Below are 14,800 nucleotides of genomic sequence, written 5' to 3' on the forward strand. Positions count from 1 at the left end.
ATCACATTTGAGTTATCCCTGCCAGGGTAGCCCTCCGCTGGCCCGAATACCAGAGACATAGTATTTCTGCATCGGTTGCTGTTGCTTGAAGACTGACGTCAGGTCGTCAGTAGTATAAAGTAAGGTAGCCGATGCCATTACATCAGTTTTTCTTGCCCTAACCTGTCAGGAGCCCCCAAAGTAGGAGGACAGGTTCTGGTGGAAGAACCCCACCAGTGGAAAATAAATACCAATATGTCCCTTGTAAGGAAAGGAGAACAACGAGGATGAAAGGTAATAAAAAGAGAAAGAGAATAAAGGGGGATGGAGGTAGGGAAACCAGTACTGCAACAGTGAATACACCCAAACATCTACATTTATGGTAAGTGCACACAACTGTACTATGTTCTTTGTGTTTCACTGTTGTAGCATCACATTTGGGAAGATTCCCAAAGCTGAGGAAATGGATGCAGGCAGTCAAGAAAACTATGGGCTGGTTAGGATGCCCTGCAAGACTGCAGAGGCAAACCCTGTCCTGAATTTGTAGAAGAGAGGCAAGGTGGTAATGCTTGGTAAAAGTGTGAACAGATGTCCATGTGGCAGCCTCCAGGATGTCCCTGGTGGGGATTCCTCTGAGGAAAGCTGCAAAGGTGGAGGCTGCTCTGATGGAGTGTGTCCTGACTCCATTGGTGGGAGGTTTTCCATGCTGTTTGTAGCAGAAATGGATGCAGTGTGCTATCCATTTAGAAATGGTTTGCTTGGAGATAGCTTTGCCTTCTGCCCCTGTAGCAAAGCTAACCAGCAATTGATCAGACTTTCTGAAGGATTTAGTCCTGTCCAGATAGAATCTGAGCTGTCTGTGCACATCTAGAGAGTGAAGAATTCTTTCTCCCTTGTTCTGGGGATTAGGAAAAAAGGTGGGCAAATGAATGGCTTGGTTGAGAGCCACACTGGACACCACCTTGGGCATGAAGGATGGGTTAGTTCTGAGGGATACCCTGTCTGCATGGAAGATGATGAAGGGTTCCACAGCCATGAGTGCTTGCAGCTCAGAGACTCTTCTGGCTGAAGTGATGGCCAGAAGGAATGCTGTCTTTCAAGAGAGAAATTTTAGCTCTGCAGAAGAAGCTGGTTCAAAAGGGGGCAGGGTGAGCTTTTCCAAGACAAAGTTAAGGTCCAAAACTGGTGCAAAACTGGTGTTGGTGCCCTTCTAGGGGGCCTCAAGTTGCTAGCCCCTCTGAGGAACTGTTTGATCAAAGGGTGTGAGAAAAGGGGCTGCTCAATGGGAAAATGAGCAGACATAGCAGAAGCATGAATTTATATTGAGGAGAAAGAGAGACCACTGCATAGTAGGTCAGCTAAGTAATCCAAGATGAGAGGGATGGACGGCTGTGTCATATTGGCTCCCTTAGCCTGGATCCAGGTGCAGAACCATTTCCATTTATCTGCATAAGACTTTCTTGTGCTAGGACATCTGGCCTCACGGATAACATCCAGAACCTGTTTACTGAGGATGGCAGATTGGTTCGGGGTTAGGGAATAAGCCAAGCTGCCAAACTGAGTGTTTGCAACTAGGGATGCATTAATTCCCCTTCCCTCTGGATTAGGAGGTTTGGAATCTGAGGAAGATGCAATGGAGGCAGCAGGGACAGGCTGCGCAGCAAGGGGTGCCAGTGTTGTTGGGGCCAGTATGGAGCCATACGAATGGTCCTTGGTTTTTCCTCCCTTAGTTTGAGCAGTACCCTGGGGATGAGAGGTAGGGGAGGAAAGGCATAGACCGATAGATTGACCCAGTGGAAGGACAGGGAACCCACTTTCCAAGCCATGCAATGACACTTCCTGATGCTGAATTTGCTGAGCTGATGGTTGGTGTGGGAGGCAAACAGATCAACTTTCGGGGTTCCCCATTTCTGTGTTATTAGGGTGAAGGTACTTCTATTGAGTTGCCACTTGTGAGGGTCCAGAAGATTTCTGCTTAATTGGTCTGCCAGAGAGTTGAGAGAGCCTGGTAGGAATTGTGCTAACAGGTGTAGCTGCATGGAAGATGCTGTGTGCCAAAGGGTCATGGCCAGCCTGCATAGAGGGTAGGAGTGAGTCCCTCCCTGCTTGTTGATGTACCACATCACAGTGGTGTTGTCTGTTTTGATCAGGAGAACCCCTGGAGAGAGAAGGGGTATAAAAGCTATCAAGGTGTGCTGCACAGCCATTATTTCTTTTTGATTGATATGCAGAGGGATTTGCTCTGGGCTCCATTGGCCCTGTATGCACTTGCTGTCCAGGTGTGTACCCCAAGCATCATCTGATGCATCTGTGGCGAGGGTCTTGGCGGCGGGGGGGGGGTGGGGGTGGGGAGATGGGCAGCCCCTTGTTGTGGGAGCATGCCATTGCCCACCAAAGAAAATCCTTTCTGAGGCAAGGAATTACAGGTAGAAGAGTTTCCAGGTCTTGATAGTGTTGACATCAAAGGCTCTTTAGGTACCATTGAAGTTTCTTCATATGCAGTCTGGCATACGGAATGAGTAGTATGCAAGATGCCATGAACCCCAGAGCTTGCAGGATCTTCCCTTGCAGATAGCTGGGGCTTGGTGGCTAGTTGTGAGAACTAGGCTGTCAGGAAAGTTTGTTTCTCTGGTATAAGGTATGCCATCTGGGATGCTGTGTCCAGACTTGCTCCCAGGAAGATTATCCTTTGGGTGGGCACCTGTTTGGATTTCTTTTCATTGATTGTGTAACCTAGGGAGGTTAGTAGGGTCTTTACAAAGGCCAGGTGTTTAAGCAGCTTTTCCTGGTTGTCCGTCTGAATAAGGCAGTTGTCTAAGTATGGGTAAATTTGAATATTTCTTTGTCTGGAAAAGGCAATGGCCAGAGCCAGACATTTTGTAAAAACTCTAGGAGCAATAGATAAGCCAAAGGGAAGTGCAGAGAACTGAAAGTGTTGAGATCCTGTCCTGAAGCGGAGATATTTCCTTAAGGATTCCCTGATAGGAATGTGGAGGTAGGCCTCTTTTGGATCTAGGGTGGCTAGCCAAGCGTCCTTGGAGAGCATGGGTAGCAGCTGCTGGAGGGTGAGCATTTTGAACTTTGGGATCACCAGGAAGGTGTTTAGAATGGATAGATTGAGGATGGGGCGCCAGGTGCCCTCTTTTCTGGGCACCAGAAAAAGACTGGAGTAGAAGCCTTGGCCTATTACACTACTGTCCTCATAGAGAGCAGGGAAATGATTTGCTTTTGAGCCTCTGCCCACTGATTTGGTGGTAGATCTGGGAACCCTTTTGGGGTTGGAAGGGTGTGGAAGGAAAATTTGTAACCTTGAGACACAATGTTCAGAACCCACTGGTACTTGAGTGAAAGGAGAGTTTTCCTCTAGGCGTAAGTGAAGGTGGGCAGAGGGAGGGGGTGGAGGAGGTGAGTCATGGAGTTCTTACCATAAAGGGGTGGCTTAGACCTCCCTGGTTTTGAAGTGGAGGTAGTCCACTGCTTAGATCTCTGCATTCCCTGGGGCTGCTGCCTGGGGGGGGGGGGTCTGTTTTCCTAGGCTGGGCCGGTTTACTCAGAGCAGGAAAGGACCAGTGTTTGGAGGGACAATGCCTGCTGAACCTAGGGAGCTGGACCTGCAAGAAACTCTTAACTATTTGCATAGATTTTGCTTTTTCTTCCACCTTTTTAAGACCTCTTCTGCCTTAGTGCCAAATAAGCTATCTTTGTGCAAGGGGGCATCCAACAATTTAGATTTGACATGGTCTGGCAGGGGTTGTTCCTTAAGCCATGCATGTCTTCTAATGACAGATCCAGTGACTGCTGCCCTGCAAGAAGCTTCTAGGGCGTCAAAACCACACTGCAAGGTTTGTTTAGTAACATAATTTGCAGAATGCATAAACTCTTGTAAATCTTTAGATTCTGCCCAAGCAGGAAAGGAAGACCTGTTTTGTTTAAGGAGTTCCAAGGTATGTTGCTGAAATTTCAGCATATGGAATTGACAATTTAGTGTCCTGATAGCAAGAGTCTGAGGGGGTGGGATTCTTAGCAGAGGTTGCTTTAATCCCTTTTGGCCCTTGAGAAATGACCTCATGGTCAGTTGTTAGATTTTTAAAAAAGATATTTGTGCAAGTCAGGGACTCTATAGTACCTGTCTGGTTTTCTGGGAGCAGGTGGTATGGCATCAGGAGTCAAACTGGATTCCAGGAAAACATCCTCCACAACATCCAGTACTGGGGGGGGATGGCCAAGGGTCTGTGTTGTGGAAGATCTAGGAATTCCCCGAGTCTCTTTTTAGACTGAAGGTAGTCCTGACTCAACCAATGGAAATGCTCCCTTACAGTGTGCAGGGTTTCCCAAAGGAACAATCCCTCTGGGGGAGAGGCTGAAGGAATGGAATCCTCATAAGTGGAGAGGGGTTGCATGTCTTCATAGTCAGATTCATCTGAGTCTTGTTCAGACAAAACTACGGGGGACAGTTCGCTTTTCCTTTTGGAGAGGGTAGCTTGGCCCCTGATCAGCATGATGAGGTCTTTCACCATTTTAAGCATTTGAGACTGAGGCAAGGTAGCAAGCGCCTAAGTGTGGGTCGTCGGTTTCTTGGGTGTGGTTCAAAACCTGGGCCTAAGAAACTCGGTCATTTTTGAAAGAATGGTAGCCACGAAAGAAGATGTTGGTTTGTATCGAGATTCGTTACTGCGAAGGACTTCCTTGGAAGCCGGTGGCTGCTCAACGGCTCCAGACCCATCCAAGGTAGAGAAGACCGCAGAATCCTTAGTCGAAGACGAGTTTTGCGGGCATACCGGACTCCAAAAGGGTCTCGGTAGTGGGCTTCGAATTAACTGAAGCGGGCATCAGGGGCTGCGAAAGCACCTCACTGAATCCTGGAGAACTGACATCTAGCTTAATGGAAGCATTGTCGGTAGGTTTGGACCTGTGCGGTCTGTCTCTGTCTTTATCTTTACGTTTTTTTTGGAAGATCTGCTGTTGGAGGGCTTACCGAAGCCATATTGGAATTCGAGGACTGTAAACGAAAATATCTGGCTACAATAAGGGCCTGATGACTGACAGTTCTAGCATTGAACAAAGCACAGAAGTGACAACGTGGGACATTGTGGTCTGGGCCTAAACAAGTGACACAGTAAGAGTGAAAGTCTCGGTGTGGTATTTGCTTTCCACAGGCAAGACAATTATTAACTTTTTCGGACATTGGTTAGTGCAAGAAAAAAAGAATCCCCAATGGGGTACTTAGCTTTAGAAGACTTCAACTTCAATTCGGTAGATAAAAACTCAGGTAGCGGCCGACTGGCACTTGTGCGAACTGCAACTGCTTCGGGCTCCACAGCAAGAAAGACTGATGTAATGGCATCGGCTGGCTTACTTTATACCACTGACGACCTGACATCGGTCTTTAAGCGACAGCAACTGACGCAGAAATACTAAGTATCAGGTATTCGGGCTGGCCAAGGGCTACCCTGGAAGGGGTAACCCAAATGTGATGACTGCAACAGTGAAACATGAAGAACATCGTACTTTAAACCAGGCTATTCACTTATCAGCCTTCTTCCCAAATCCACAAGAACAGGGCAGTGAAAGTCCTCCAACTCCCTGGATGTAAAGGGCAGATCAGGTACTATCTAGGCAGGAAAAAAGCCCTAATAGAGCAGACCAATTACTGGTGGCTTTTACAGAGGGTAAACAGGTAAGCCCGTCTCCAAACAACCCATTTCAAAATGGACAGCTAACAGCATTAAGTTATGTTACTCACACCATGGAAAAGATTTACCTGGGTATATTAAAGCCCACTCCACCAGGCATAGAACTACCACTGCTTTCCTCAAAGAAGTCCCTACTCAAAGCATACTAGAGACAGCCACATGGAAAAAAGTGCATACCTTTACAAAGCAGTATAACCTAGGCAATGTCTCCAGGAACAGAGCAGATTTTGCTACTGCCATCCTGCAAAATCTTATTTCCTAGGGTATTACAGATGATCCGCCACCCAATTTTAAGCTTTGGGAGTCTTCCTAAGAATCATTAATGCAACACTGACTACAAAGAACATAGTACTGTGCCCCACTTACCATAATTTTACATGTTCAAGTAGATCAGTGCTGCAATACATAAATACATACTCCCACCCTCCAACCCCTCTATCTGCTAACCACTTGTCTCCCCTTTGCTGGTGCAACTCAAATGATCATCAATCCATCATGAGACAGAAGGACAAAAGCAACAGCCCCCATCACTGCCACCAAGGTCATCCCTCCATATGGAAGGTGTAGATGGCGAAACTAAAGTTATGTACTTAACATAACGACAAATCTGTGTCAGTATGGTACATCAACAAACAAGGTAGAACACATTCATATTCTCTTTGCCAGAAGGCCATATGAGTCTGGCAATGGGTGATGTCTTCCTATCACATTCTGGTAGCAATGTAGACTCCTGGGATGTCAAATATACCAGTGGACAGGTTGAGTAGGAGTTTCCTACTACCACAGTAGTGGTCTCTCAAACAAACAATGGCAACACAAATCTTCAGTCACTGGGGCCAACCTTGCTGCAACCTCTTTGCCTCCTATCTCAACAACAAAAGCAGCAGTTACTTTGCCCTCATCCCAACAAAATGACAGCCACTGAGAGATACTCTAGTCCACACTTAGAACCCACGTCTCCTACATGCCTATCCACCAATAGCTCTCCTAACAAAATTCATTCAGAAAGCCACAAGGTGCAAAACCAAGATGATCTTCATTGTCCCGTTCTGGCCTTGGGAACTATGGTTCCCCTTTCTTTGGCCTCACTAACTGCGCCCACCATTGTTGTTGGATACCATCTGGCATCTACTGAGTCATGCGTCTAAGATGCCTCTACCAGTCCAAAAGACCTTAACGTTAACTGCATGGCTTCTAAATTTTTAATGATAGCCAGAGATGCCTCTCCAGTAGTCTATACAATATCTTCTTCTTAAATGGACTTGACAAAAAAAAGACTCAAGAGCAAATGGAAAACATTTTCTATTTGGATGTCCTCAAAAGGGTTTGAATCCTTTCTCAGCCCCTCTTCCATCAACACTGGAATTTCTTTCGGGGTTCCAGTTACCTACAACAAAAGTTCAGATGGCTGCCGTTTCAAATTTTCACATAGAACGTAATGATCCAACTAGTGCTTCACTTAGAATAGCTAAAGCTTTCCTCAAAGGAACTTTCTTATCGAGACCTCCTGTTAGAGACCTAGTCCCAGCAGCGGATATCACACTGCTGCTTCAATCAGTGATTCAAAAAGCTTTCAAGCCTGTGGTCTTAGCCAATTTAAAGTTCCTTTCTTGGAAGACCATTTTTCTGATTGCCATCACTTCTGCTAGATGAGTTTTGGAGCTGCAGGTGCTCTTAAGCAAAGCCACCATTTACCATATTTCATTAGGAGAGAGTTTCACTAAACAAATCCTTCTTTTTTTGCAAGGTAGCATCTGAAGCAAATTTATATCAACACAGTGACTTACCTGTATTTTTTCCCAAATTTTTCTACCAAATGTGAACTTCATACATTATGTCCACAGACAACTCAGATTTTACTTACATCGTACCAAAGACATCAGGGAAATCAGACCAGCTATTAGTCTCTTTTTCCAAAACAAAACTAAGACAACAGGTATCAAAAGTCCACCCACGCCTCTTTTAGCCAGCTTTGGGATCTGTCCCAGATGTTGAATTTGAAGAAAATAGACATCATCAGATATGAAAGTTATGTACTTACCATAATAATAGACATGTGTTGTTTCATTTTCATCCTATTCAACATCCCTCCCTCCTTCCCCCTTCTAAACTGCCATGCTTGGACAGACTTCACCTAAGACCCTGTCTGTTTGTCCCCATCATCTTCCTTAAATGTGAAACATTTTTTGGATCCCTTTTCCATTCCACAATATTTGGTACATATAATTAGCATGATCAGTAAACTCTATCTATCTAAGGTAAATCAGTTAGAAGGAGGGAACTGTGGGTGGGGAGGAGTCACAGCTCTTGGATGCAATACTGTGGTATAAAGCCCCAAGGTCAGATCTAACAACCAAATGATGAACCGGACGAAAATAGACAACATCGGATACAAAGTTTTAAATAGTTGGAATTTAAAGAACCCCTCTTCCAGTGTCTGAATTCTAAGCAAATTATTAGTGACAAAATTCACACTGTAAAAGGATGACAGTTACATTTCCACCTTTCAAAGATTTTAGGACTATACAGACACCTTGCAACTTTTCTGTTGTAACCTCTGGTGAAAGGTTATGTTTAATGCACTGAATTGTGCGCAATTTCCACACTGATGTGGTTACAGGTGAATGCAGAGAACAAATTGCAACTTCAAGAAAACTATGAAAAAGGCTCATCTTATTCCAGTGTATATGTCATGTGACATGTCAAAATAATTGCAGGTAAAACTGGTGCCCTATACATACAGAATGTGATAGCATTCCCTTTTCCTGTTTCCTTACAGTCCACATAGGCAGCTGATTACACTTTTTATTTAAACATATACAGGGACACAAAAAGGGAGTACTAGGCGAGCCCAAATTGCTCTTATCTGCTATCCCATTCTATGATTAGGACCATGATCAAGGGCTAAGGGCACATATGAGAAATCATTGTTTCAAAGGGAGGAAATGTTTATACCAGTGAGGAATTCCAACAATGAAGAGAAATACAAGCTAATTCTCGTGATGACATGGGTAAAACATAAGATGCTACCCTGCTATGTTCTGCAGCCAATTTAGTATGGGAGGAAATAGGCTGACTAGCTACACACCAAAGGGTTCTTCTCTGCTGTAACAATCCACTCTTTTCTGTGTGTTAAGATTAGTAGTCACTGTCTATGTTATACAAAAAGAGGTATTTTCAATAATAACAGTGTGGCACTTAAGACATTCTGCTAGTTACTGTGAACTCCACCAATGTACTTTTTTGTCTCGTTCTCCTCTCACTTCAGATTCATAACGGGGGCAATGCTGTACAACACAAGTAAAGCTTTGCTGTTTAACGGATGTGGAAAAGGCCATATAACAAAATGGAGTTCATCACTACTTTTCAGAAAAAATGGTAAAAAAAACTCCAACTTCTGCCACAGAATTCTATTTTCTGTTCTCTGGATTACATTTTTGGATTATATCCAGTTAGTGTTTTCTGGCTTACAGGTGAACAAACAGTCTCATTATTATGGTAACATCGCACTACATAAACTAAAAACTTACCATCATCAGTAGGATTAAACCCACAGATTTCACAAATGTGTCGAACCCACTTATTCATCTCTTCTTCAGTGTCTGCCACAAGGTAGAAGACTCTGTCAATGGTCTTGATATCGAAAATGAAACTGTTCTCAAATTCCTTCTTTTCAAATACCAATCCAGCATCTACCTGTTCACACAGATTTAAGTCAATGATGCGGATAGGCTTCTTAGTATGGTCATTTTTGTAATATTCCAGTACATCTGGATCTCCTGTTAGACGTCCACTTCGGAGAATAAACCATCTCCTCTTCCATGCCTATAATTGAAATACAGAGAAGCAGTCACAAAACATGGTTTTGCATTGTACTGTACAATCTGAAAGAAAATATTAAACTCTATTCTGAGCAAAAGAAAATATTAAACTCCTCTATTCTGAGCAAGGACTTAAATGATAAATCTGAAATGTTACCAAGACACAGATGAATAGTACATTATCATGCCTGAAGTAAGCTAATATATTTACAAATGCAAATTACTGATCACACACACACATTGTATAGAAAACTGGGCCTTGGGTAAACTGGAAAATAATAAAACGATAATGATGCATATAATTTTGACAGTAACAATAGGAAAAGCACCATACATTATGTCACTGTCAAGATAGCTAGGAAATACAATTTAACCCCAAGTACTTTCTGACTGGATATGTTTTTAATAAATAGGCAGGAGAATGTAATATGCCACATATCTATGTTCTCTGTAGTATATGAGATTTGTACCTTTAAAAAAACAACACCGAAGTTACAGGGACATGTATGTTAGGTACACACTTCTTGTGAAAACAGTCTGAATAAACACCTCATTGAGGCTAGAAACTCATCTATAGTATCTAAATTGTTTCTGCAGCATAAGTTGCATTTCTATACTCTGTCACCACATATCTGCAGATGTGAACTATTCACAGAAGACAAATACAAAATAGTTGCATTTATAGAGGAAATTCAATCATTAGTGAGAACCTAAAAAGAATCTATCTTTTATCTGATGTGTACTTTACAAAGGCAAATGTCGCCTCATAGCAAGACATTGTCCTGTTCGATTCTCAGCTAGAGCGTCTTCTGTGTGGAGGCATATGTGAATGGGGCGTGCCTTTGTTGAAGGTTGTGCGTCAGGGCTGGTAACCCGGTATGTAAAAATCCACTACCAATCATTAGCGGACCGGAGTTCCTCTGTGGTGACCCCTAACCGGGAAAAGCCGAAAGACACACACACATTTTACAAAGGCAAACGGTTCTACATAGACTACAGATGCTTATATTAATCAGACAACAAAATGAAAACAAAGACTGAATTTGGTGACTCATACTATTCACTTACAAAAGAGAAAAGACTGCAGTATAATACATTATTAAACAGGGAACAGGCCATTAAGAGAAGCAGAACTGACCATATAAAAAGTTGGGTTTATATATGTAAAATAAGCTCCAATGGCAGGTACTAAGACTCAGGCAACCTGAAATTGAGTACTGGCTCAAGCACCTGTTGCAGCTGGCAGGGGAAGGAAAGTGTGATGTGGCTTGGCTGGACTGCCCTCTTTGGAGGAGTGTATATGGCACATTTGGAGCACTCAGTCTTGTGGCAGAATCCCTGGTGGACACTGGAGACCACACAGGAGCATTGACTTGGAGGGGGACAAGGCAGTCTTGAGGAGTTGCATCATATGCAAAAGCAAGCAACATGCACTCGATGACACACTGCAGGCAGAACCTTGGGGTGACTTACAGGACACGCAGTGTTAAAAAGCAAAAAAGCCCCAACCTCACAAAAGATGGCACCACTCTTCACTACTCGGTTCCCAGACTGAGGGGACTGAATGGCTCTGTATGGTTTTTACCTCTTGGGGAAAAAAATGGCTCAGCAGAACAAGTGGAGGCTTGATATCTTGAGAGTCATAAGGGGAAGAAAAAAAAAGCAGCTCAAAGTGCACAGTTAAAAAAACTTAACTGTGGATATTGATATGTATAACAAAACCAAATCAAAAATGAAAATTAGAAATAAAGTGATACTACACTGCAACAGTAACAGAGAGAAGACAATCATGAGGAGCAATGAAAATACAGCTTGATTTAAAGTGTCGAGCCTTATGTACAAGATGTGTCTGACATGACAGAAAACAATGTCTTGCACTTGAAAACAATGTCTTGCACTTAATTAATTTAGAGAATCTGTAGTACAAGGAAACATATTCAAAGATGTGTAAAACAAATTAAAAGTGTTATAAAAAAGTACAGTTGTGTACACTTACCATAAATGTAGATGTTAGAGTGTATTCACTATGCAAGGTTTCACCAAAAGAGAAATCCTCTGGAGGGGAAGCAAAGGGAATAGAGTCCTCATAGGTAGATAATGGTAAATCGTGGTCATCAGAGGAAACAGAAAACTCAGAATCCTGGTCAGAAGTATCATAAGCAAACTCAGTCCTGGGTCTCTTAGAGGGAGAAGGCTGGCTTCCCCTAATTAAAGTAATAAGGTTTTCAGCCATTCTTATCATTTGTTGTTTAGGCATAGAAGCCTGACCATGCAGTCTAGGCATGGTTCGGGTTTTAGGCCTTAAAGAAGAAGATGGCGTCGGTATAATACGCAAGTCCGTAGGCCTGAATACACACTCAGACGCCGGTGCCTGCACAGCGGCTCTGGACTCATCCAAGGTAGAGATATCCGACCGCAGGTTCCACAGTTGAAGCATCTCGCGGCACACCGGACTCTGAATTGGTCTCAGTAGAGACCTGCAAATCTGAAGTAGCGGGTATTAGGGGCTGCGAAAGCACCTCACTGAGTACCGGCGAACTGGCGACTGGCTTAGGAGAAGCGTCATCGGCAGCTTTGGACCTAGGCGGCCTGTCTCTGTCTTAAATAAACAGCCCTTGCAGGTCTTGAACACAGGACCCCATGCAGTATAGTCACAGTAGTTAACCACTAAGCCATTACAGCAGTAGAACATTGCAAGGAGTTAAATCCTTGCGTCTGGCGCCATAGACCACTCAGCCATCCTGACATGAGATGACTGCAACAGTGAAACACTATGAACATCTGCATGTTCTCGAACAGAAGCCTGAAAATGAACTCCTTGTTGGTGTTACTAATGTGAAAAGAGTGAGCCAAGTGTGAAAATGTTTCAGAAAAGCCAAAACATAGCAAATAAAATATTTACTTTTCTCAAGACACAGGTGAAAAGCAATTTATTATGCCTGAAGACATTTTTAACGCACTGGTGATACAAGGCATAGAATGAGAGCCGTGTGCATGTTTGAAACATATTTAACACACTAAGCAAAGCCACTACATCAAAAGCTACTTGTGAATTAATAACAAAACAAAACGTAGCAACCTGTGTCAAATCATTGCAATCAAGTTATTTCTTATAACATTTTGTGCTGTTAGGCTTGTGAGATGCTAAGAATAGTAAAACAAATTTAGAGTATGAAAACAAGGAGCTCATGTCTCAGAGATCTGGACTACTACGCTGAAACACAGCAATTATATCCTTCACTACTGCAGTCTTATTTACAAGAGTAAGAAGTTTGCCAGAACATCATCATATACAAATAAATTCTGATGCAATACCACTAATATGTACTCAAAGGAAGGTATTGTTAGTATTGGTTTTAACCCCATGGTGTTGAGGGATAGAGCCCTTACTGTGCCCCGGACAACCTGAGTTTCACTACTGGCACAGCTGCTGGAGGGACAGGACAGGGAGGATGATAACAGTGAGAAACCAATGCCAGCTTGCCACTTGGTCAGCTGGTTGAGCATGCATGAAAACTCACATTAATATTCCACAGACAACTCCAGAGCTTGCAAGGCTGTACCTGGGTAGAAAAGGGGTTAGGGTACATTCCTTGGCAGTAGTACGATGCTGCATCAGCATCCTATTTTTCCACACTGCCCCAGACATGGTCTGGATTGAGCCCAGGGAAGGCAAAGGTAAATGAGGAAAGAAGATGGTAGCAGCTGATGGCCAGCTGTTGGGAGTGGGACCAAAAACATATTGATAGGTGTCAGTCGGAAAACTGAACAGGAATTAAAGAAAATGGGAAGCTTAGATGTCATTAAATCAAATAAAACCTACAGAAAATAGACAGTAGCTATTGTTGTAAAAGCAAAAAAAAATGCATTTCTACTTACCTGCAAGATCTGAATAAAGTGATTAGAAACTGGCATTATTCATTATTTGTTGTTGTTGAAGGCGGCTCAATATTGTCAAATGCAAAGTTCTTTTCAGTAATAGATGCAACTTATGGTTTCTGACAAATAAAGCTAAGATGAAGAAAGCCGTTATTTGTGTACATTAAATATGCCATACATAAGGTACTGATTCCTTAGACTTGCATTTATCATTTTGTCAGCATCAGAGGTATTGCAAAGAGTGGCTGCACAGGTTAATAGGAGGTTACTAGGCTAATGGCCCTAGAGCCTTTACAAGCTTAGCCGTGAAAAAACCCGAGCACCCTTACTGACCATAGTTAGATGGCCATTTTTAGCACAGTGATTTGGAGACCAGCACCGACTGCCCCTGTTCATGAGGGACATAGGTGCCACCCCCAGGGTGAATTTACAGTCACCCATCCAGTTGTCAACATTGCACCTGAATAGTGTCATTGAGGAGCTCTGCTTCACAAGGAGTGGGAGCTTACTCCAGAGGAGCATCAATCGCTGGGAAATATATCTGTCTCTTCAGCACCTTCTGTTAATGTCACAGGCTAGATTAAGATCCCTGGAGTAAGTTATTCTTGTCCCATTTGATTTGCATATGTGCAGCATTTCCATTAGGGCAGGATCTTAAGACTGCTCAGTAGGCCAGGTACAGGTCGCCTCTCAGCAGCTTGTATGACAGAGTACAGTGACAGGGCTTTCAGTCTTTCTTTGTTGGTCATGCTTTGGAGGCTCTGGATTCTCTTGGTTCGAAACCTCTGAGGTCTCTCCAGTTGCTGCACGTGTCTGGTGAGGTACATACAGAAGAAAGCACTGTACTCAATTAGTGGTAAGATAAGGGTTGAATACAGCGGAGCTATAACCTCCCAAGTGTTGGATGTAATGCCCTTACTTATGAGAAGCACACTGTAGAATGTATTTCTTATCACTACGGACACATGGCGATCGAAATTTAGATTGCTATCAACCTGTGTTCCCAAGTGTCGCACCACTGGGTTTGAGCTTAGAGGGGTGCTATATATATCATAATTTGCAGGGGCTACTACTTTGCCAAAGGACATAATGAGGCATGTTTTGTCTTAAGTTTTAGCCCATGAGTTTGAAACCAATCATTTATCTGTATTAACCCTTTTTGTAATATGTTAACATCATTTAGGGACTCTGTTACTACAAGCCTATTCTCGCGATTAACATGCTAAGTATTCTGACCATTTTCTTCTCAATTACTCAACTGTTAATACATAGTAATGTTTTAGAAGTTAAGCAAAACATTAAGCAACTGTGCACCTATGCTCTCAACTTTAACCTGCCTGCAATTTATTATGTAAAGTCTTAAACATTTTTGTTGTAAAAAGCGTAATTAATCTGTTTATATGTACCTAAATGTCTTAATGTGGAGCT

At 43.1% G+C, this 14,800-nt stretch overlaps 1 protein-coding gene across 5 annotated transcripts in view; it reads right to left on the minus strand.

Annotated features, from left to right (window-relative positions):
• Window positions 1-14,800, minus strand: part of GAB1 (GRB2 associated binding protein 1) — a 1,599,067-nt gene that overhangs the window by 669,479 nt on the left and 914,788 nt on the right. For all 5 annotated transcript variants that reach the window (XM_044062261.1, XM_044062260.1, XM_044062262.1 and 2 more), the window contains exon 2: window positions 9,203-9,497. In XM_044062261.1, coding sequence (XP_043918196.1) covers window positions 9,203-9,497 — 295 coding nt within the window. The remainder of the gene's footprint in view (window positions 1-9,202; window positions 9,498-14,800) is intronic.

Source organism: Protopterus annectens, chromosome 2.part1 (assembly GCF_019279795.1).
Source record: "Protopterus annectens isolate FY-2018-M chromosome 2.part1, PAN1.0, whole genome shotgun sequence".
Taxonomy (NCBI): Eukaryota; Metazoa; Chordata; order Ceratodontiformes; family Protopteridae; genus Protopterus; species Protopterus annectens.